The sequence below is a fragment of the Glarea lozoyensis genome (genome assembly GCF_000409485.1).
Source record: "Glarea lozoyensis ATCC 20868 chromosome Unknown GLAREA17, whole genome shotgun sequence".
Lineage (NCBI taxonomy): Eukaryota > Fungi > Ascomycota > Leotiomycetes > Helotiales > Helotiaceae > Glarea > Glarea lozoyensis.
In genome coordinates this window covers 1,135,956-1,156,820 of record NW_007360991.1, presented here as the reverse complement: position 1 = coordinate 1,156,820, position 20,865 = coordinate 1,135,956, and the positions used below count along the sequence as shown (strand labels likewise).

General features: G+C 45.3%; 8 protein-coding genes across 8 annotated transcripts; 6 read left to right on the top strand and 2 right to left on the bottom strand.

The window, feature by feature from the left end:
• Nucleotides 1-654: 654 nt before the first annotated feature.
• GLAREA_12226 (Inosine monophosphate dehydrogenase (IMPDH)) lies at nt 655-1,713 on the top strand (the record flags this gene model as incomplete). The annotated part of the gene is made up of 1 exon (XM_008083008.1): nt 655-1,713. One exon carries the CDS (start codon nt 655-657, stop codon nt 1,711-1,713), a length of 1,059 nt encoding a protein of 352 aa, XP_008081199.1.
• Nucleotides 1,714-3,311: 1,598 nt separating this feature from the next.
• GLAREA_12225 (uncharacterized protein) lies at nt 3,312-3,717 on the top strand (the record flags this gene model as incomplete). Its single annotated transcript, XM_008083007.1, has 3 exons — nt 3,312-3,334; nt 3,392-3,679; nt 3,714-3,717. The coding sequence occupies 3 exons, from the start codon at nt 3,312-3,314 to the stop codon at nt 3,715-3,717; spliced, it is 315 nt and encodes a 104-aa protein (XP_008081198.1).
• Nucleotides 3,718-4,321: 604 nt separating this feature from the next.
• GLAREA_12224 (uncharacterized protein) lies at nt 4,322-5,281 on the bottom strand (the record flags this gene model as incomplete). The annotated part of the gene is made up of 1 exon (XM_008083006.1): nt 4,322-5,281. The coding sequence occupies one exon, from the start codon at nt 5,279-5,281 to the stop codon at nt 4,322-4,324; it is 960 nt and encodes a 319-aa protein (XP_008081197.1).
• Nucleotides 5,282-6,643: 1,362 nt separating this feature from the next.
• Nucleotides 6,644-7,558, top strand: GLAREA_12223 (uncharacterized protein; the record flags this gene model as incomplete). Its single annotated transcript, XM_008083005.1, has 1 exon — nt 6,644-7,558. One exon carries the CDS (start codon nt 6,644-6,646, stop codon nt 7,556-7,558), a length of 915 nt encoding a protein of 304 aa, XP_008081196.1.
• A 2,631-nt stretch (nt 7,559-10,189) lies between these two features.
• Nucleotides 10,190-10,538, top strand: GLAREA_12222 (uncharacterized protein; the record flags this gene model as incomplete). Its single annotated transcript, XM_008083004.1, has 2 exons — nt 10,190-10,254; nt 10,319-10,538. The coding sequence occupies 2 exons, from the start codon at nt 10,190-10,192 to the stop codon at nt 10,536-10,538; spliced, it is 285 nt and encodes a 94-aa protein (XP_008081195.1).
• Nucleotides 10,539-11,572: 1,034 nt separating this feature from the next.
• Nucleotides 11,573-12,481, top strand: GLAREA_12221 (uncharacterized protein; the record flags this gene model as incomplete). Its single annotated transcript, XM_008083003.1, has 2 exons — nt 11,573-11,799; nt 11,887-12,481. 2 exons carry the CDS (start codon nt 11,573-11,575, stop codon nt 12,479-12,481), a joined length of 822 nt encoding a protein of 273 aa, XP_008081194.1.
• A 1,746-nt stretch (nt 12,482-14,227) lies between these two features.
• On the top strand, nt 14,228-15,694 carry GLAREA_12220 (uncharacterized protein; the record flags this gene model as incomplete). Its single annotated transcript, XM_008083002.1, has 6 exons — nt 14,228-14,441; nt 14,489-14,569; nt 14,653-14,723; nt 14,769-15,151; nt 15,198-15,293; nt 15,346-15,694. 6 exons carry the CDS (start codon nt 14,228-14,230, stop codon nt 15,692-15,694), a joined length of 1,194 nt encoding a protein of 397 aa, XP_008081193.1.
• A 2,174-nt stretch (nt 15,695-17,868) lies between these two features.
• Nucleotides 17,869-19,875, bottom strand: GLAREA_12219 (MFS general substrate transporter; the record flags this gene model as incomplete). Its single annotated transcript, XM_008083001.1, has 1 exon — nt 17,869-19,875. The coding sequence occupies one exon, from the start codon at nt 19,873-19,875 to the stop codon at nt 17,869-17,871; it is 2,007 nt and encodes a 668-aa protein (XP_008081192.1).
• Between the last annotated feature and the right edge of the window lie 990 nt (nt 19,876-20,865).

Sequence of the window (20,865 nt, the reverse complement as noted above, 5' to 3'; positions counted from 1 at the left end):
AGGGGGCTCGTGAATTGATTCAATGTCGAAGGAACGTTCAAGTGCATTAGACTCTATCTTCACTCTGATAGGTGTGAATGTCCAACATGATTTGGCAATTTCATCCTACGTGTTTTGAATGTGCTTTTCAATGAATCCATCATCGCGCCTAAAATACAGCTTGTTGTGATTTTCTTGTCTAAACAAATCGACTTATCAAGAAAATGAGAATTTTTGTTTACAAATAGTATCCGAACCTTCAGCCAAAGAGGACTGGATTGGCTAGCAGAGTACACAAGCACTGTCAAAAAGTTGCTCTATGGGCATACAAGGTTCCCAGATTGTCAACGGGAATGTTATACAACCGTGGTTATTCCTAAGTGATCGCTAGAAGTGAGGTAAATTCAACTATGATCATGTTTGTCTCTTGCGCTGCAATCTTGGGTCGAAGTTAAAATTTCGGGAAGTTGTAGATGTGTGGTGTTACCCGCAATTGCCGATCCTCGACCGGCACTTGCTAAAGCGGAGGTGGACACTAATTTTCATCTATATTACACAATTTCCCACCTTCGAACATCACCTCAAGTCAATCAGACAAAGACTAAGCCTCTGGAATAAATTAATCCCACTTTTACAAGATCAAATAGGTAGAGCGCTGGCAATTCGCAAGCTAAAATGGCCAAAAGACTATTGAGCAACTTCTCTTGGATGACGAGTCCATACATCGTGGCTGCACCAATGAGGATTATGTCAGGTCCAGAGCTTGCAGTCGCAGTATCGAAAGCAGGTGGATTAGGATTCATCGGACCGGGTGCAAAGCCAGAGGATACTGTGAAGGATCTGGCCGTGGCACGAAAATTGTTAGAAGCGATGTCAGTCACAACACGGCCGGCTTCTTCGACACTTAAATCTATCATACCCGTCGGGATTGGGTTTCAACTTTGGAACGGTGATATAAATGCCGCTGTCATCGCTGTCCAGAAGTATACACCATGTGCAGCATGGCTTTTTGCACCTCGCGACGGACAGAAAGATCTTGATCATTGGATAAAAACGCTACGAGATGCCTCTCCTGCAACTCAGATATGGATCCAGGTCGGAACACTCCAAGAAGCTGTTGAAGCGGCAAGAAGCAAATTTCGCCCAGAGGTACTTGTTGTTCAAGGCGATGAGGCCGGTGGTCATGGTATGGCAAAGAATTGCCTTGGATTGATGGCTCTCTTGCCCGAAATTGCAGATGCTTTAAAAGATTCTGGAATTTCTTTGTTTGCTGCAGGAGGAATCGCAGATGGAAGAGGAGTCGCTGCTGCTCTTGCGCTTGGTGCGTCGGGTGTAGCACTCGGTACACGCTTTCTAGCTTCGTCCGAAGCACGCATCAGCAAAGGTTATCAAAATGAGATTGTCCGAGCCAATAATGGGGGAACATCTACAGTCCGAACAACTCTTTACAATCAGCTCAGAGGCACGCACGGATGGCCAGAAAAGTACAGCCCACGTGGTATAGTCAATCGTAGTTGGCATGAGCATCAAGCCAATGTAGACTTTGATATTCTTAAAGAACGTCACGATGATGCAGCTAAGAAGGGCGACAGTGGTTGGGGTCCTGAAGGAAGATTGGCGACATATGCCGGGGCTTCTGTAGGGCTGATTCATGATGTGAGAAAGGCGGGTGAGATTGTAAAGAGTTTACAAGAAGAATCGCGAGACATCTGGAAAGTTAAATCCAAGATATGATATACTCTCAAAATAAGTCCAAGTTTTGAATAGATTTGTAATAATACCTACCTATTTAAGTTCGGCATGCTGGGGAAATACTTGGGGATAAGGTGACCATCAAATCATCTGTTAAACAAGCATCGCAACATTGTTCCGACTTCCAACACCAGCAGCTTGAATTGCAATCCTGAGTGCTTCGATAAATTCACAGCACAGTGTATCACGTCTGAGTGCATACGGCTCACTGCTGCTCCTAGCTAAGCGGGTCACCACTAAGCACCCAAACAGCCTGCTCCGAGTTTGCATTGAGAAGTGCCAACACATCGCAACCCAAGGGAGCAAAGCTAGTATTTCGTGGTAGGAATTGAAATAGGCTGTATTTGATACCAACTTCCGGATTCCATCACTTCACGAAGCAGCAAGAAATCAAACTGAGAACCCTATGTGTGGAAGCCTCATAAGCTACGATGACATAGGCAGTATTTTTGGAGTCTAAATTACTCAATCATTCAGATATAAGCAAGTGTAGTATCAAAAGCTCCTCTTGGCGTATGCCGTGTGAAAAGTACTCGTCAAAATTGAGAACCCCTTAGTTCTCTACGATATTTCTGAGCAAGCTCAGGCGGTCAACAAAATTCATATTCTTCTACCGTCTAGGTTCGAGGGCGGCCATAAGTCTTTTTCGGTAGACAAGATACATAAGGTTTAGATACTGGGTTAAGGGAAAATATGCTCAGAGTCTAATTTTCGAGTGAAAGCTCACAGCATGGAGAAGATAACAAAAAGGCGTGTAATTAATGTAGAGCACTAAAAAGAGGTACGACCCCAATGCCGCACACGATTGCATGTGGTTCATCTACTATGCTGCGAAGCAGAGCTATTCCGTTGAAAGCAAATAAAAAACTCGAGATTCGAAAAGAAATTTGCCTTTGCTTTCAGCTATCATGGTATCTATGTTAATCAAAATAATTTTTCATGCCTATCATACCCGTCCGAAGAATCCCTAATGTAATCTCACTGCTATTCGCATCTAATAACTTGTTTTTGAAAAACGAATGACTCAATGCCATTCTCCAAACCCTCGCATCTTGCTAAAGCAGTATTGCCATCTGCTTTCAAGTGGTTGTGGCACGGATAAGGGGTGTCTCTACTTTCACACCATAAGGCGCCAGGATTGCCTGTCTCATCATTCTTGTACTAACACATCACTCGCCAGGACAGTAAAACAGCATTCTCCAGGAGGTCGGTCATCGTTGGGATCGTGGTCTTTGTCAATGAGCGCTTCGGTAATTGGATGGCATTTGTACGTAGAGACGAGCAACGATTTGACATCTCCACTGACGGAGCGTGCGGGAAGAACATGAAGACGTGCAAAGGATCAACGTTCGGAGATTGCTGTGGTAGTTCTGGCTTTTTTTGCAAAACAGATGCTTTTATATAGATCTTCTATAACTAGTAAGTTAAGACTCTCTACCAAAGTAGAAGTCTAATGATAGATAGCTGAACTCTATACCATTTAAGATTTTTGTGGTTCCGGTTGCAATGCTTCGTTTGGGACATGTTCTGCGACCAACAATATCTCGCCTGACGGAGCTTGTGGCAAAAATGGGAAGACCATGTCGGGTCTACATTTGGCAACGTATGACAGCTTTTCCTTGGTCTCCATTTGGAAGCACGCTAATTTGATTTGTTGTAGTGTTGTAGCAGTACCGGCTTTTGCGGATCAACAGCAGCTGGGTATTGTAGTGTTGGGTGGTAAGACTTTCTTCTCCGATCACGGAAAACCATATGCTTACCAGAATCTTTTGAACAGTCAAAAAACATTCTCAACCGCGTGCCTGACTTTGAATATTCCCAAGGTTGACGGAACTTGTGGGTCAAAAGTTGTTCTGACATGTGCTGGCGGAGCGTTTGACGGGAATTGCTGTAGTAGTAGCGGTTTCTGCGGGACTACCAGCGCGTTCTGCGCGACTGCAAATGAATGGTACGTGATTCCGATTACTAATGAGAATCAAAAGCTAATCATTGATAATCAAAAATCATACGGAAAGTGCACATAGGAGGAGCTGCCTAGCTGCAGTTTGAGATATTATTCAACTAAAATCACCGCCACAGCAACAATTAGTATCAACGTCAGTCTGGAACAATAGCGCCTCTCAGCACGCATACCACGTTTGCGGGTTGCAGACGCGAAGAGTAATTATGAAGCACGGTGGCATCTATATTAGATTAGCGTTGGTCAACTTCTGGCCACTTCACCTGGCCACTTCATAATAAATACATACATTCTGTTTGACACATTCTGTTTGAGACATTCTGTTTTGACGCATAACTTTGCGGTGGGGGTGACATCAGAACGACTCCATCTCGAGAATGGAAGCAAAATGTGGTTCCGCAGATGAGGAGCTTCCAGGTCGAGTTGTTCGCACATTTTTGATTTATTTCGCCGGCTGAGGTAGCAAGATCAGGTGTGAAATTGGACAGAGGAGTGCCAGATACTGTGCCTCGGAAAATGACAGATCTCTGTCCGATGACACGGATTTTGTTACCTCCAGGCATTCGTGGCTAAGAAGGCAGTTGAGGGCCTGGCTTAGGTAGGTAATAGACTTTGTCATGTCAAACTTCCTCAGATGCCCTTGGAAATCTGTCCATCTCCAGGATAAAGCTCGTCTGGCGTTTGGGCATTCAAAGTGTGCCATAGTCCTGAAATCAAAACAGTTGTCGAGATCTTGAAGTATCCCGGATATTCGTCGCCTCCATTTCTATCATCATCTGCATCGTAGTTACCGTCCACTCCCCACACGAAAACACCGTCATCATCTGGAGAACGCAAAGCACTGGACCCTTCCTCGCAATCTAGCAAAGTTTCGGCGGATTCTTTATCAACGAACAATGCGAGATCCAGATCCAGTCCAAGGGGTATATGCTCCTCTGCCTCCTTAACCAACTCTGTAAAGCAATCGCGTACCTCCTGAAATGGCTTCCCATCCATACTCTCATCCTCCACTAACCACCACACCAACTCGCCTGCTATTCCCTCCTCCAAGTCACCCACTGCCCCCATGTCCCTCAACCTATAGTCCATGACATCCTTCCAGCGTCTCCAAAATATGTCCCACCTCTCGCGCTCTCCCTCTTTGCATCCCCAGGTCTTAAAGACTACGAATTCCCACGCCTCCACACCCGTCGTATACATTGCGCTCGCGACATCAAACATATCCTTTTGTGTGCTCATATCGTAATCCCCAAGCTCCATCTCTACCGCGAATGCTCGTTCGGATTCTGCGACGGTGGATAGTCCCTCTGCCACGCGCGACGCGTCTAGGGCGTCATTGCGTGCGGCAACGCTTGCGCGAAATCGAGCTTCGGATTGTGCGAGATCAGCTTTGATCCAGGCGGAAATGAGGTCTTGGTCTATAGGTGGGAGGGAAGCTCGGTCGATTTCGTTGGTAGAGTAGACGCGGGCGGAATCCCAGCACTGCTGAAAGAGGAGGCAAAGACATCTCGAGTGTTGGACAGAAGGGAATTGATCGATCTCAGAATAGGAGAGGCCAGAAAAACAGGCCTCTAGGTCATTGCGAATCATAAAGCGGAGTGATCATCTTGACGATGAGGTTATGCGAGAAGGCGCGTGAACTCGATATTATGCCTGTCGCGATTGCCTTTGCGCTCAGTGAATTGCACGCATCACGTGATGCTAGTCATTAGGAGAATCGTCCTTCGTTTAACGAACAACGGGAAGGGGTGAAATTGGTTGCAGAAATATGTGGTAACTAGAAAAGAGATGCTGTTGGACTAAATCTTGAGGTGATCGATCTTCCAGAGGCGCGTTGGTCAGATCTCCGATGGAAATGGAGGGGCGAACGCGCCTGATTCTTCTCGCTAAATTCTCAGCCCATCTGTGCATTCTGGCGAATTATTCGATCGTGTCAGATGTTTTTATATCGTACCAAAGGCTCCGTATTGTTGCTCTAATGCAAAATTAGGGTACTGATGAGTATCGAGATTACCAGGAAGGTATGGTCAAGTCGGTTTGGACAGACCTCTACTTCTCTTCTCTTCCGCCGCACAGTGTTGCACCGTACCCCTCTCCTTGAGTCTCACAACAGGTGATTAATTCACTGCCAGCTTTGATGGTTCAACATCATGTTGATGATGGCAGGCTCATTCTTATCATTGTTGTTAAAGCCCATTGCCCAAGGGTACAATACCCAGAGGCTTCTCTTTCTTTCTCTTGACGATGTCGGAACCCAGCGCTGCGAATTCAGGAATCGCCACTTCAATCATTGATGGCGTCTGTAAAGGCTGCTTAGACTTACAGCTCAATCTCTTGACGTCCTTTGCTGATCGCTATTCCACTACGTATCAATTAATTTTAGACGCAGCTAAAGAGGGATGTGAAGGTTGCCGCATTCTCCAACACGCGATCACGGAGTTATCAGACAGAAATCAAGCACCAACAACAGCAATTAGTATTTTTGTACGGAATATAGCGAATTTTAAACCATGCCTTTCCATTCATGTTGTGCAAGGGCCATCAAGCACAGAAATCTCCTTCTACACGCTTCCCGGTATCTTGCTCTGACTCATCTTGTATCATGTGCCAACACTTTCTAACGGATACGCAGACTCCCCAAGTAAATGGGAAGTATTCACATGGGATCAGTTTCGCAGCGTTTCCAGTAACACCTCTTCGCCCGAGAGTATAGACCTGGTTTGCTCGTGGATACAGGAATGTGTAGCGTCGCATCGCGCTTGTCAAGTCCACTCCTCTCAGCTGCCAACAAGAGTAATACATGTGGGTTCACAAACAATCGAGCCTAGATTATATAGCAGCGATAGGGAACATGCGAAGTATGTAGCACTCAGCTACTGCTGGGGCAATTTCCATTCTGTTACCACAACAAAAGCGACGCTGGCGCAGAACCAAATACAAATCCCGTTCTCAATGCTGCCCATCCTCTTCCAGGACGCTGTTCTTCTCACTCGAGCCTTTGGGGTCGAATACCTGTGGATTGACGCATTATGCATTATCCAGGATGATAGTAGCGATTGGACCATGGAATCGACTAGAATGGCAGATGTATATTCTCAAGCTCACCTCACAATCTCAGCAGATGCTGCCAAGGATGCGAGTGAAAGTATTTTCTCTGCAACATACGATTCGGCCAATAAAGCTGTCAGTATACCATGCTCGGGACTGTCAGATGGAGTGAGTAGTCATGTACATGCACGAGAAACGGTCTTAGATGTATCCCACAACTTTTCCGTCTTCTATCTCGAAGTCCAAAAGGATATTGGACATGGTAATTTCAAAGCAAACGTTTTAGATAAGAGAGCATGGGCATTTCAGGAGCGACTTCTCTCCCCTAGGACACTTCACCATACTGCAAATGAGAAGGTGTTTGAGTGTAGAGAAAATTGGCGTTGTGAGTGCACTCTAGAAAAGTATGAATCAAAGGGCCGATTGTTCAAGATACAGCAGCCGATCGGAAATAAAGATATCTTTACTCGGAAAGAACCGAGATTCGACTGGCAAAGTATCATTGAACAGTTCACATCAAGGAAGGTCACGTATGATACTGACCGCCTTCCCGCAATAGCAGGAGTAGCTAGTTCGATGAAGCCTTACACCCCTGACGACTACTTATTTGGCTTGTGGAAATCAGAACTTTTTACAAACTTGCTCTGGTCCACATTCATACTAGGCAACGGACACTCTCGCCGGAACAACTCACAGTATGCTCCTACGTGGAGTTGGGCGTCTGTGACCTCTCTTGTTTCCCTAGGTCGACAGAATGCAAAGCGACGATATTGTGAAGTTTTAGATACAACTGTATTGCGGACGACCAACAGTCCTTAGGGACCCGGAACTGGAACTATTACACTTAGTGGACCGTTGACTCGGGGCTCTGGCATGAACAGAGTGCATCATTATACTTTTTTGATTGACGTGGGGCGTGACGTTGTCGAAAAATGCGAGTTTTGGCCAGATATAACATCCATGGATCAGATGGAAATCACTCCTGTCGACGAGGTGTATGTTTTTGCGATTACATGGGATGATGAGAATTACAGGTTCGCTGACTGCCTCGTTCTCCAGCATGTTAATTTTGCTTCGTCTACTTTTCGGAGAACAGGGCGTACATTCGTGAAGACTGGACATCCATCTGAGTGGGCGCTAGAGACTGTTAAAATTGTCTAAATACTGTTGCCTGTAGCTGTCCTCTCTTCATGAGCTATGAAGACATGCTGAGGGTTATGTACCTGGTAGTTCAACCAACCTAGAATACCATAGATCTATGCAGATGTAAAGAGCTAAACTTCTGAAACCGTGTTCATTGGCTCTGCCCAAAATCATTGATTACTTGCAGATATTCAAAACCTCCAGTCTGTAGAAGAGGTGCCACACCAGAAGTATCAAAAACCACATTAGCAAACGCTTGATCTAGAATTGCATCATCCATCTCCTCGACCGAGATAGTCAACGGCGGCCATCCGGAATAAGCCGCACGCACCAGAAAGCGCCGAGAACTGACATGAAACTCCAAGTTCAAGCGCTTTTTGAAAAGTTTGCCAGCCCATTTCGACACCTGGATATTTGGTGATTGGACCGGAAATCGTCTCCATGCCTTGCAACAAGACGCGAATGTCGCCAATACACCAGTACTTCTTTTGCAGACCAACTAGATCATCGCAAAGTTGCTTCCCACGATCCCTCGCCATTCGGCAAATATTGTCTCGTAGACTCGTACTGCAATCTCAATCATTTTACTTCCCACTGCAGCAGCTAAGAGATTGTTGTAGTGTGTCGTCACCCAGAGATAGCCACCCACGAGAGCGAGTCTCTAAATCTCAGCAGTTTTGCTAATAAAAGCCACAGGTAGACTGCATTCCATGGTCAATAGCATGAATGATACCGACTCGTTGAAATTCAAACTTACCACCGGTTCGTCCTAGTTTAGTTTGCGACTTATGCGCGATCATCAGCATTTGAAGTTTCTTGCATTCTTGGCTAAACGTTTCAGATAATCCTCAGGTCGTTCGAGAATTTCTCCGACGAAGAGGATGGGTGCCAAGGCAAACGTTGCGAGAGATCCAACATATTGCTGGTCAATCATAGACCAGCCAAAATCCGTTCCCGTTTCCCAATCATAGCTAATATCAGGCTTACTGAACACTGATAGGTACCCCTTAGGGTTTGTAAACGCAAAGTGACCCAACACGACACGAGCCTTGTGATCATTCTGATGACTCTATCAGGATATAGATTAGCGACCACCTATCTTCAACCAGTGTTGTCAAAAAACCAAAATCCCTATTTGGTTAGCAAAAATGGGTGGCGTGTTAATAAATTAAGCCTAAAAGATATAGCTATCATATTCCAGCCTTTTTACGAAATACGAGTTCAGATATTGGCCAGTTCACATAGATCTGCCCACTCACTACACTGTGCGTGTCAATCATCGACGCCCTTTCTGCTGCTCTGTCCTCAAACCCCGCTATCGTAGCCTTACCTCTTTCAATTGGTCCAGGTGGACAGCTGAGCAAGAGGGCTCGAACAGCTGCATCGGACCTCGAGTCTGACGAAGCTTGTGTGGATTGGCTTCCACGTGTGCAGGGAGGCGCAGAAAAGTGCACTTCTGAAAAAGGCGGTAGGTTAACGTGTCACTAGGAGGGCGGGGCAGTTGAATTTTAAATCATCGCTTCTTTCCTCATTCATACTTTCTAAATCAAATATTAATATCAACAACATACCGAATTCACCACTTTAGAACAAAAGCGCATTACACGCCATAGTATCAGTGTTTTCGTTGTCCGCCTATTTAATTCTTTCACAAACATCAAGTTTTGACGTCCTCAATATTCGAACTACGACTCGGAACACTCCTCGCACCCCTTCTCTCGCACCAACTCTCATCACAGCTTTGGCTCTTTAATACGATCAATTATATTTAGTCTCTCGAGTCTGAAATTGTTTAAAGTTGACGAGTAAATAGTTCCGAAGCTCTGGCGTGCGAAATCCTCAAAGGCACGTTTGGAACGTGTCTTTGCCGGTAGCGAATTTGGTAGGACAACTTGAAATATGACACTGACCTACATCATCTACATTCTCTTGAAGAAAGAAGAAATAAGATAAAAAGAGAGGAAAGAAAAAAAAAAGAAGGGGGAAGGAAAAGAAATATCAGGGAAAAGGGCTCGTTATCCATACTGGCTGATTGTTGATTTTGTATTCGTATTGTTTCTTGGTTATTGATCTAATAACGATGTCTGATTCCTGGGAATATAATAGGCCTAAAATGCTACGCGACCGAGTATGTTTCAAGACGATGACCTTTTGAGCAAGGTCCCCCTAAGTAAACGGCGCTATCCACTCGAGCAATCCTAGACGCCCTTCCAGCCACTGTTTCGCAGAGTGCGCATCAAACATCGCAGTTGTGAGGTCGCCCTTTTCATCTTCTACTCCAATCCTTAGCTAACAAAGTTCTCAAGCATGACTTACAACACAAGCACTATCACGAGCGCGCAAAATCCACCTGCTGCGCCAGCTTCTCAACAGTAAGCCTCTTCCAAATGCAATTCTCGGGTTTTCCACTAATTTACACGAATCAGACTCAATCAGCGATATCATTGCCCAATTTTCGGATGCACCAAGCACTACAAGCGAAAGCACGAGCTACATCGTCATCAGAAATATCATACCGGTGTCAAGCCTCATCGATGTACTATCTCAGGGTGTAAGAGATCCGGCGAGAATCTTTACGCGAAAAGACCATTTGACACAGCACGTGAGAAAGGTGCATCAGACGACGATTCCTTCCATGACAACGAACAGCGCATGAGACTGGGCGTGCTACTATCACGATTTTCTTTATGTGCCAAACTGTTTTCTCCGATACACAAAGAGATACATTCGGCAAAAGCTTTCTTTTTTGGTCGTAAGATGGGTACGTGTAGCAAGTTATATGCTGTAGCTAAAATAGTTGCAGCTATCTTAATACAGATCTTATACAGTTTTGGAGCAGACATAGCGATGTATAAGTTCATCTCAATGGGCAGTAGTTTTAGTGCAGTTTGTTATTCATGTTTAAAAGAGATATATCCCTTTCTCTAGAAAATATTGCAGAAGATAGACGCAACCCTAACTCACTAGGACTTTAATTCTTCGCGACTATAAGACTATACTCTCCAAAACTTTCCTGACTTATTCTCAAGATAAGAAGATGTTCGGATAGGAATTGAAAACGGTATTTTGGGCGACTACTGCGGCATGCTTTTCCAGGCTCGATAACACACTGACAATATCCGGCAAAGATATAACGATAAGTGCAGCGGAACTCTGAAGATCCCGTCATAAAAACAACATTCGTCCGACGTGTCGCTGTTTTGAAGATGGCGCATTTCAAATTGAACATCGTGACAGTACTCCCACACGCGAAGACCGCATCACCTCAGAATACATATTTCATGATCTACAATCGCTCAGAATAAGAAACAAAAATGTTTGTTCAACGCATGACCTGACAGGAAATACCCAAATCAGGATGGAGTTGCGATTAGGGTTGCAATCACAGGAAATAGCTTCGTAGGACGTGGGACATGGGATTGTCACCCATTGGTAAAGCAAGGATGTTCTATTTTCACATAACATTTGCCGGTGCACGATTGAACTTGAGTTGAGCTGAATGGGTAGATCCAAAACACATAAATCATGGGTCTATTATCGTGGATTCCGACGTTTCTGGGCAAATGGACTGTATATGAACCGCTGCCACCGGATGTGTCAATTCCTCAACCACTTTAAAGCGTTGACAAACTCAACAACCATCGCTTTCCTCTCCCATTTCTGCTCTCCATATAATATCACATCGCAGCGATGAAATTGATTACATCAACAATCCTTTTTAGTCTCGTTCCTCTCATTATCGGAAGGACTATCCCTCGGCAGCTAGCTGCTGATACTGTGGATTCCGTGTCCAGCAATCTGGACGACCTATCAGCTACGATCCAGGTGCTCGTTCCTTCCCCGTATGTTCGAGACACTTTGGAGAATAGATTCGAACACAGCTACGAAACTACCGAGAATGGACAAGACTTCCAAAGGTACGTTCAAGACCTCCTGTCAAGCTTGAATAGTTTCAGCCACGACTTAAAATAAGTTGAAAGATCATCGATTAACGAGACATCTAGCCAAGAAATCGTGTCACAAGAGATTATGAAGCTACAGCTCCTAGGAAGACTCTTGAGTGGTATTGCGAGCACAATTACCGATACCAATGACTCTACACCTGCACGTTCGACTTCTGCTCAAACCACTCAAGAACCTTCCGATTCATTCCATAGGAGATCCCTGGACGAGGATTCAGGAGACACAGGCCTACCGCAAGCGATTTCAAAAAGACAACAACTCCTAGGGCAACTTTTGGACGGCGTCATAAGCATCCTAGATGGCTCTATCTTGGCCCGTTTGGATTTGGCTGGGACTACTGGCGATCTCTCGAGTCCATTCGACGTAAACCTCTTAGACGGCACGCCATATCCAGATAGCGTACCGCAAGCGGTCGCAAAAAGACAACTCTTAGGGCAACTCTTGGAAGGCGTCATCAGCATTCTAGATGGCTCTATCTTAGGCCGTTCGGAGTTGACTGAGACTGCTCGAGTCTGTCTTCGCCGGAAACAAAAGACCAAACAACACAGAGCTCTAAAAGTGATCAGAAGGATCATGATTTTGAACCTTCCGATGAGTGATCTTAAACAAGCTTGGATGATCTTGGTTCCGGCATAGAGCTAAGCGAACGAGAGATGAACAGTGTATTTGATCATGTAATCTCATCACTTGCATTATTTACGAAAAGACAATTGCTCAACGAACACTCAACCCCTAAAGTCTGGGTCAACCATCAGTAAAAGCACATGTTCTGGGCGCTACATTCAGCTCAACACTGTAAATTCAACATTTTCTGGTTTGAGTGCGGATTCTCATTCAAAGTTGGGAAGTTTCCATCGTGACTGGTCGCTAAAAATGTCAGGTGCAAGATTCTGCGAAAGGATGGGCTGGCCATGGCGGTCAAATCATCCAACTTTTGAAAGTTCCTCTTCTGGTATGTTTTATTGACGGACTCCTCTGAGGATCTCGTTTTCTTCTGTTGACCCTTTTCTTTTTCGTTTGCTTTATTGTACGTAAAAGATCAGGAAAACACTTCATCCATTCAACCTCAGGAAATTTGACATACAAATGTTCGAATTGTGACTTACATGATAGAGTCATTTATTTCCATGAGATTTGTTTGTAGATTTGACTTTGGACAGGTCGCTGGGCAGTGTCATGTTCTGCCGTACTGAACAGCGGCTCGTCTGCTCGGAGTGTTTTCCCGATTTAATTGATTGATTTATGAACCGCCCTGTAAAAGAGTGATATTACTTGGCGTCGACATTCATTGGCATGTTCGACAAAAATAACTCGTGGGGGCTGCTCGCACACAACCCTGCATGACTTCCCTATCGGCACGTTGATAGGCAGCTCTGCGTTCTGCATGTGCCGCTATGCTACTTCGAAATCAATCTGCATGACCCAGGCACAATCGCATCTTTCTCCCAGCGATCGCAGTTGTCCTGGTCGGATTGAAATCCTTTGAGCCCAAATGATCGCAACCGACTCGCCTGGGACGCCAACATGCATTGGCGGGTGGGAGAGAACGATTTCAAGCAATTGTTTATCGATCCTATTCGCAATGACTCTCGTAAATGCCGTTTGGGCTGACGGATGGCTAATTCAGAGTATCGTGGCCCTAGGTGATGGCGTTTCTGTGGATGGTAAACCTCGTGGCCTCGATTGTAAGCTGTCATCAGAAGATATGACATTCAACCTCAATCTCAATTCTTACCTATGCAAGTAGAACAGTCACACAGCACTGAACTAATAAAGCAGGTGCCCAAACTTCCTCTGGGTAACCATGCCCGATGATTCCAAGGAGAGCTTGATCGCCGTTCCAATTGGTAGAATCGAAGGAGGCTGAGCTGTGCTGCCTTTCATTCGGGAGTTTGGTAGTTTGGGGAACCTTAAGAACATGCTGCACCCTCAAAGTGGGTGTTCTGCTCTCCAATTCTTGGTAACGAGTTATCCCGTCTTACGACCCGTCAAAGTTCATCGAATCAGAAGTCGTCTTGCATCGAAAATGAGCTCTTTGCATTGGTCGGCGACTATTAACTGCAACGCAATCTAAACTCACGATATTTTGCGCCACTAGCAGAGCTGTTGACGCGTTGCATGCACTGCACACCACCTTCTTCGAGCTGAATTCTAGCGCACTTTGGATTTCTTGGAACTCTAGTCAACGTAATATCAGTGGATTAAATCACCTCTCCCTCACGGATCAATCAATCTTCCATTCTTTATCTCACCTACGTACACATCTGTCTCAGTCAAAATGTTGTCCATTCAGGAGGACTAAAAAGTCACTTGCACTGCTAGTTTTGACAGCCTGTCAAGCTCTATGTCAATCACCCCAGTCAAGTTTCATCCACAAGCAAGATGGTGGACCTCAGCCTTATTCCCCCAGAGTTCCTGAACACCATTCCGGCGGCTCAACCGCCACCTGGCGTAATCTCAAACTTCCTCAACCCAGCCGAGAATAGGATTGGATGTAGGCTGGCGGTATATATCACATTGCCTATGGCAATCATATCCTTGATCATGCGTATTTATACACGACTGAGAATTTCTGGAGGCATCGGAGCTGATGATTGTGAGTGTTCTGGTGGCATGTTACTGGATAATATTAATGCTGGGTAGTATTTGCAGTTGCTTCTGGTGTCAGTAATTGCCTTCGTAACTTGTGGCGTGAACGGAGAATTAACCATCATCTAGGTCTCGGTATGCGCTTACTGCGGGTTACTGTTATGGAGTGCGTTTTTCAAGTGTCCATTCCAAAATGAATGTTGCTGATCATCAATTAGTGATGGACGATTTGCTTGGACTTCATATGTATGATATCAACATAGGACGTCTGAACGAACCATTTCTCAAGGTTGGTCGAAATTTCAGTTGATTCAAACTATGCTCATTTATCCAGGCAATCATTCCTACCATGGGTTTATATTCCCTCGGCGCAATTCTGGTAAAATTGTGCCTTTTACTACTTTATATCCGAATGTTCAGACCACGCAACGTTGCACGAGTATTGATATGGGCTGCTTTTGCATTCATTCCGTTATTCTACATTGCAACTGTCATAGCCTTCACCATATTCTACATGCCGAAAAAAGGAGAGGATTGGATCTCCCCACGCTCGCCTTCGACAACTCACAAGATGAATAATGTTACTTCTGTACAGGGTATTGTGGGGATTGTGACAGACTTTTACATTCTTCTTATTCCGTTATGGTTTGTCAGTGGACTTCGTCTTCCTCTTGGCCGGAAAATTGGTGTATCCGCTATTTTCTTGTCTGGTCTGATGTAAGTTATTTTCTCAAATAATTTTTGACGCAACTGACCTTTGCAGAGCATGTGTTTGCGCCGTCGTCGGATGTGTATATCGATTCAAAGCACGGAAATCTCTCGATTCATTCTGGGATACGATGATCCCATACACTCTAACGTGAGGCACCCCTAGTAGAGCCAAAGAATTGAATGCTCGCTAACTTTACCAGGGTCGTGGAGCTAAACGTTGGCATCGTGTGCAGTTGCATGCCAATCATCTTCGTGGTATTCAAAAAAGCAGTTGTCGGAAACACTTTCGTAGCTCGTCTATTGTACTACCGAAGCCGTCGTTCGGGACCCACCACGAAAGAAGAAGTTCCGCCATCTTCGGACCCATCTGAAAGGGTGAATCCTGGTCTTCCACCAAATGTACTTCCTGAAGTTCCTAGACCGGTGATGACGGGCATGCGATCATTCATTTGGAAAGGTGCAAGATCGAAGCCTGTTGATACAGGGGTCGTCAGTTATCACGAACTGCAGTCTATCAATGATGACTATCATCAACAATTGAGAAAATAGACATAGTAGTTATCTCATACAGTGGATGAAATGTTCTCTTGATTTTGAACCATGTCAAAGCGGTGATATATGTCGGCACTAGTGGGCGACACATTTCTCTACGAACACAGGAACTTCGAAAATAGATAAGTTAACATCGTGATCGCTTTAGTGTAAACTCACTCTTCAAGACGTAGGCTATAAACTTGTTGCCAGAAGAGTAGCTTCGAAATAGGGTCAAAAAGTCAGAGAACCCTATCCTCAAAAAGGAGGGTTTAGATACTATATGTAAGGGCTGCTTAGCTAAGCGAACTCCTGACGCAACTACGAAACAGGCTGTTTTCTTGATTACAAAACTGTTATAATCCATTCTACTTGGGTATCCCTCTACTCTTGCAATTCTCCTTATTGTTCCTGACTGCGTCAAGAATCATGTCACCACCTAATACGCCGCTATCAATATCCAATCCTATCAACAGATATCAAGTTTACAACCTCGACCATTGTACTGGTGGAAGTCAGCAGTGGTTTAGGTCAAGCTCAACACCTTCGTCCTTAGGAAAATTAAATTAGAATCCCAGAAGTTGTATGCGCAAATAGTACCTGATTTTCAGACAACCGACTATAAATTAGCGCAGCCGCAGAGACTCCTTGTGTAGACTATCTTAAATTTAGTTAAGCTCTCTGTGGGACTCTGTAGTCGTAAATATACCTTTAATATTTAGAAATAAACATTAGCGTTTAATATTACTAGCGCTTTTTAGTATTAAGGTCTTTTTAAAATAGTATATTAATTAACTAGAGAATATTATACTTAACGGAATACGTTACACTCTGTTAAATCTCCAATCTATTAAACAAAATTCATTTCAAGCTACCGATTCTTTCAATAAGTTCACTACTAACAGTATAATGAATGTGCTATAACTCTTTTAAGCACCCAATCACTTGTGCCAGTCGAGAGATAGCAATTTTATCAGAGAGTTGTCATAAGCGCAGACAGAAAACCGCAATTGTGGGCAACCTGGGTTGAGATACCAGTTTTTGAAGCCACAAGAAGTAAATGATGAGCTGAACCACTAATTCTTAGTGCAAGAAGTGGAAATTTCGTGGTATATTAGCCAAGTCTCTAGTTATTGGCTCAACAAGCGCTAGAAGCCAATTAAACTAATCTATAACATCATTTGAAGACTTGATAAACTATAGAGACTGTAGTTTCTGGGTTGAGAACTCATTTATAGAAGTAGCTAAGCTGTTGACTTGAGTAGCGATAGTTTCTACTGTACACAAATCGCAGCTGATTCAATCTCCCTTTTTCGCGTGCTCATAGTAGAACCCAAGCTCCCAGCCTCTGCGATACTATTCTACAGTCGATTCATCGGGTTTGCTATATTGTCAAATATTTCATATTCAATCAGCACCCTGATACAAAACAGGTGAAGGGGACATGACTTACCTGAGAGATTATTTGAGATGCTCAAAGCTTTTTCCTTGTCACGTTGAGACTCCTCCAATGCTTAAAACCTCTCTCTAATTGCTGTTATAGTAGCAGCTCCACCTACCGACTACTCCTTTGTGTCTCTTCCCCAATGTCCACCATATGTAAATGCAATCATTCTAGACCCGTCAAAAGAAATAATAGAAGGAAAAAAAAGTAGCTATAAACATTGACCCTGACTTCCACTGAGGATGTGAAGTAAGAAAGCTGTCTATACATTAGGCCCTCGTGCTTTATGCTCACTTGACCTCGTGTCATTCGAATTTTGACTCTTGGTTAAAAACATCTCCAGGTCTCCTTCTATGACAATCCAAGCGTGTTTTTGCTGTATAATGAACTGCGAAAAATCAGAGTCTACAGTGTTTAATATAGTACTCTGTATAATTTTCCAAAGCTTCTCCAACACACCAACGACGCTCCATGGATGCGGTTTAGACAATCTGTAACTATTTAATGTATTAAATCCAAACAATGTAAACAGTATATTTGGTCCCTGCGCAAAATTGGGTAGTAGCACTTCTCTTGATCCCATGTTTCCATGTAGTCTTCCCGAATCACTACATAGCTGAATTGAGCCCAGCGTCTAAATCTTTTGCATCATGAACCCTTTTTGTATTTCATGCATCCAAAACTTCAAAAATGGTGCATTAAACGTCATGTACGCCCTTTCCAACCGCCAAATCACAAAACATATCCCCTACCCTCTCAAACTTCTCCACCACCCTCCCCCCTTCCCCACCGTCCCCACCAAAAATACAACCGCCACCACAATCCCCACCCCACTCAACCCCATCCCCAAATACCACGCCCCCCTAAACCCCCTCAAAACCCCCGTACCATCCCCATCCACCCCCCGTTCCACCGTCCCCGCCAGCCCCAACCCCACGCTAATCGAGTAATTCACAACCGTATTCACCAGACTCATCGCCACGCCCTGGTGTTCCGGCGCCACTTTGCCGCTGAGCAAGATCGTCGCCGAGGGGAATGACATGTCCATTCCCCAGGGCATGACGAGGATGGAGAGGAGGGTTTGCGCCCAGTATGTCTGATTCACAGGGGCGGTGGCGATGAGCGTGGTGCCGGTGAAGAAGGCGCACATGGATAGGAGCATGAGGATTTGGGGTGTGGTTTTGGAGAGCAGGAAGCCGGTTGTGAGGGCGGCGAGGAGGCCGGAGGGGGCTGCGGGGGAGAATTGCAGGCTCGTCTGTAAAGGGGGGAGGGTGCGGAGCGTGGAGAGGTAGGACCACAGGTAGAAGATCCAGATGCCGAAGGTGGCCCAGCCGAAGGCGATGCAGATGAGGATGAAGCTTGTGTCGAGGGTGAGGAGGGGGGGTGGGATGAGCGGGTGCGGTGTTAGGGAGGGGGTGAATTCGAGGAAGAGGAAGAGGGTGAGGAGGATGAGGCCGATGATGAGGATGAAGTAGGTGTAGGGTGTGGACCAGGAGACTAGTGTTGCTTGGTTGAGCGCGATGTTGATGAGGATGAGAGCTGTGACACCCGTGATGGCGCCTGGGACGTCGAGTCGTTTCCATATTGATTCCACTTCGGAACTTCCTTCTGCGGTGGTAGCATTTTCTTGGCTGCTCGCTGGAATAGACGGTATGACCATAAGCGAGACGACAGCCATAACCAGACACACAATAGCCTGCGCCCAGTACGCCCAAACCCAATGTATCTTTTCCGCCAAAAGACTAGACATGACAGCACCAACCACAAATCCCACCGGCGCACTGGCGCCAAAAAACGCAAACGCCATATTCTTCCTCTTCCCTTCATATCTGCGACCGAGAATTCCGAGACCGTTCGGCATCAACAGCGCAGGCCCAATTCCCTGCAACGCTCTGCAGACGCAGAAAAACGCTTCTCCCCGTGAGCTAGATTGCTGGTCGATGGTTTCTAGGATTCGAGGATTGAAACCCGCGCTGAGAGATGAGAGGGCGAACCATAGCCAGCCGATGATGAAGAGTCGTTTTAGGCCGTAGATGTCGCCGAGGCGGCCGGATGGGAGGATGAATGTCCCGACTGTTAGAGAGTACGCGGCGCTGTACCAGGATGGTGATGGGGTGTGGGTTGGAGTGGTGAAACTCTGAGAGATGTTGGGGATGGGTGCGATTGATTGGGCGAGACCTGCTTGCGTGAGGAAGTGAGCTGCGCAGATTGTTGCGATGAGGGCTATGTCTTGGAGGCCGGACTTTGGGGTTGGCTGTGTGGTACTTGAAGCGGGTTTTAGAGTGAGAGGTGGGGGGATTTTGACTCTTTGGGTGTCAATGGTGGTCGAGGAGAAGTCGTTCATATCGTGGATATTGCCATGTCCGATATCCCCGCTATAGTTGTAGTTTGGATAAAGATTTTCCACTTGTTGCCAATCTCCCGACACCCTTGAATTGGGATCATTGTCTATGTCATTTGAATGAGGAATACCGCCAAATTGCGAGTGCGGCTCTTGAATGTCCATCTCATCCGAGACGCCCGGTTCTGCCGTCGGAGTGTCAACAGCTACCGGTCTTGAATTTCTCCATAATGGCTCCTCCATCTCACGTTCCCACGAGTTCAAACGCGTTCGAATACTGGGGCGGGAGCGTCTTGAGCCTGAAAGTCTTGAAGCTACAGGTTTTCGTCTGACTCGCTCAGGCACTGGTGGGTCAATGGTTTTCTCTCTATGCAAAGATTTTGTTGCTTGAATCGTCTCTCTGGTCGGTATCATAATGAAATTTGAATTCATATCTATCCCAGACAATGGCTGAGAGCAAGAATTCATCACTTGATACTCTGACGACATGCTGGAATGATTTCTGAATGAACACTTCGAGGAATAAACAACTAAAAACATAAACACCACCATAATCAATGAAAAAGAAGAGAACAACGAATTCCCAGAATTACCCCCCGAAACCATGTCAGTATAGCCATCCTTGGCGACGCACGCAAATCTAAATCCGTATGCTCGCAAGGCAGTATTGAACAAAAAGGAACATACCGAATCTTTCTCACGTCATGACTCTACCCAAAAGCCAGACATCCAGCTACATCTCAGCCGCTGCTTCTCCTGCCAAATCCAGGCTGAGAGTCCAGCCTACGCGCTCAATCAACTTACAGATCTGACGGCCTCTTCTACGCCTCGCCCAAGACTTTCGGAGCAGCAAGAGGTAGGACAAACTAATCTGTCTCGGTGGTGAGTGCAAGCTCTTGGGATTTAGGGCTGAGCCGCTGCTCGTATTGTTATGCCAAGAAAGCTTGATAGTCAGCTTTCCAGCTACTGTAAGAAGTAGGATTTGAACCCCTGCGCGGGTGGGAAGTTAAAGTAAGATAAGCGAGAGATGCGCGAGGGGAAAGTTCCGAGGAGAGTTGCGGAGGAGGAAAGGGTTGTAAGGTAGATGCAATTCGTCGCTTGCGCTTTAATTGTGAGGTTTGGGACACCGCAAGGTTAAGAATCTGCTATGTGAGAACATGTGATTGAATGTACAAAACGGTAGGTGATTAACGACGATAAGCTATCAACTTTTCATTTCAGTTTTCACAGAAACAAGTATTTAGAATTAAGTCAAATTTTTGAATTTTATTTTGGTACATTCATATCACCGGCGTCGAAGTTGAATTGCTCGCAAAACATTTGCTAGCCTGAATCTACAAACGATGTTGATAATATTTGAATGATTCAATACGCACTAACAATGCCCTATGCAAGAAAATACGC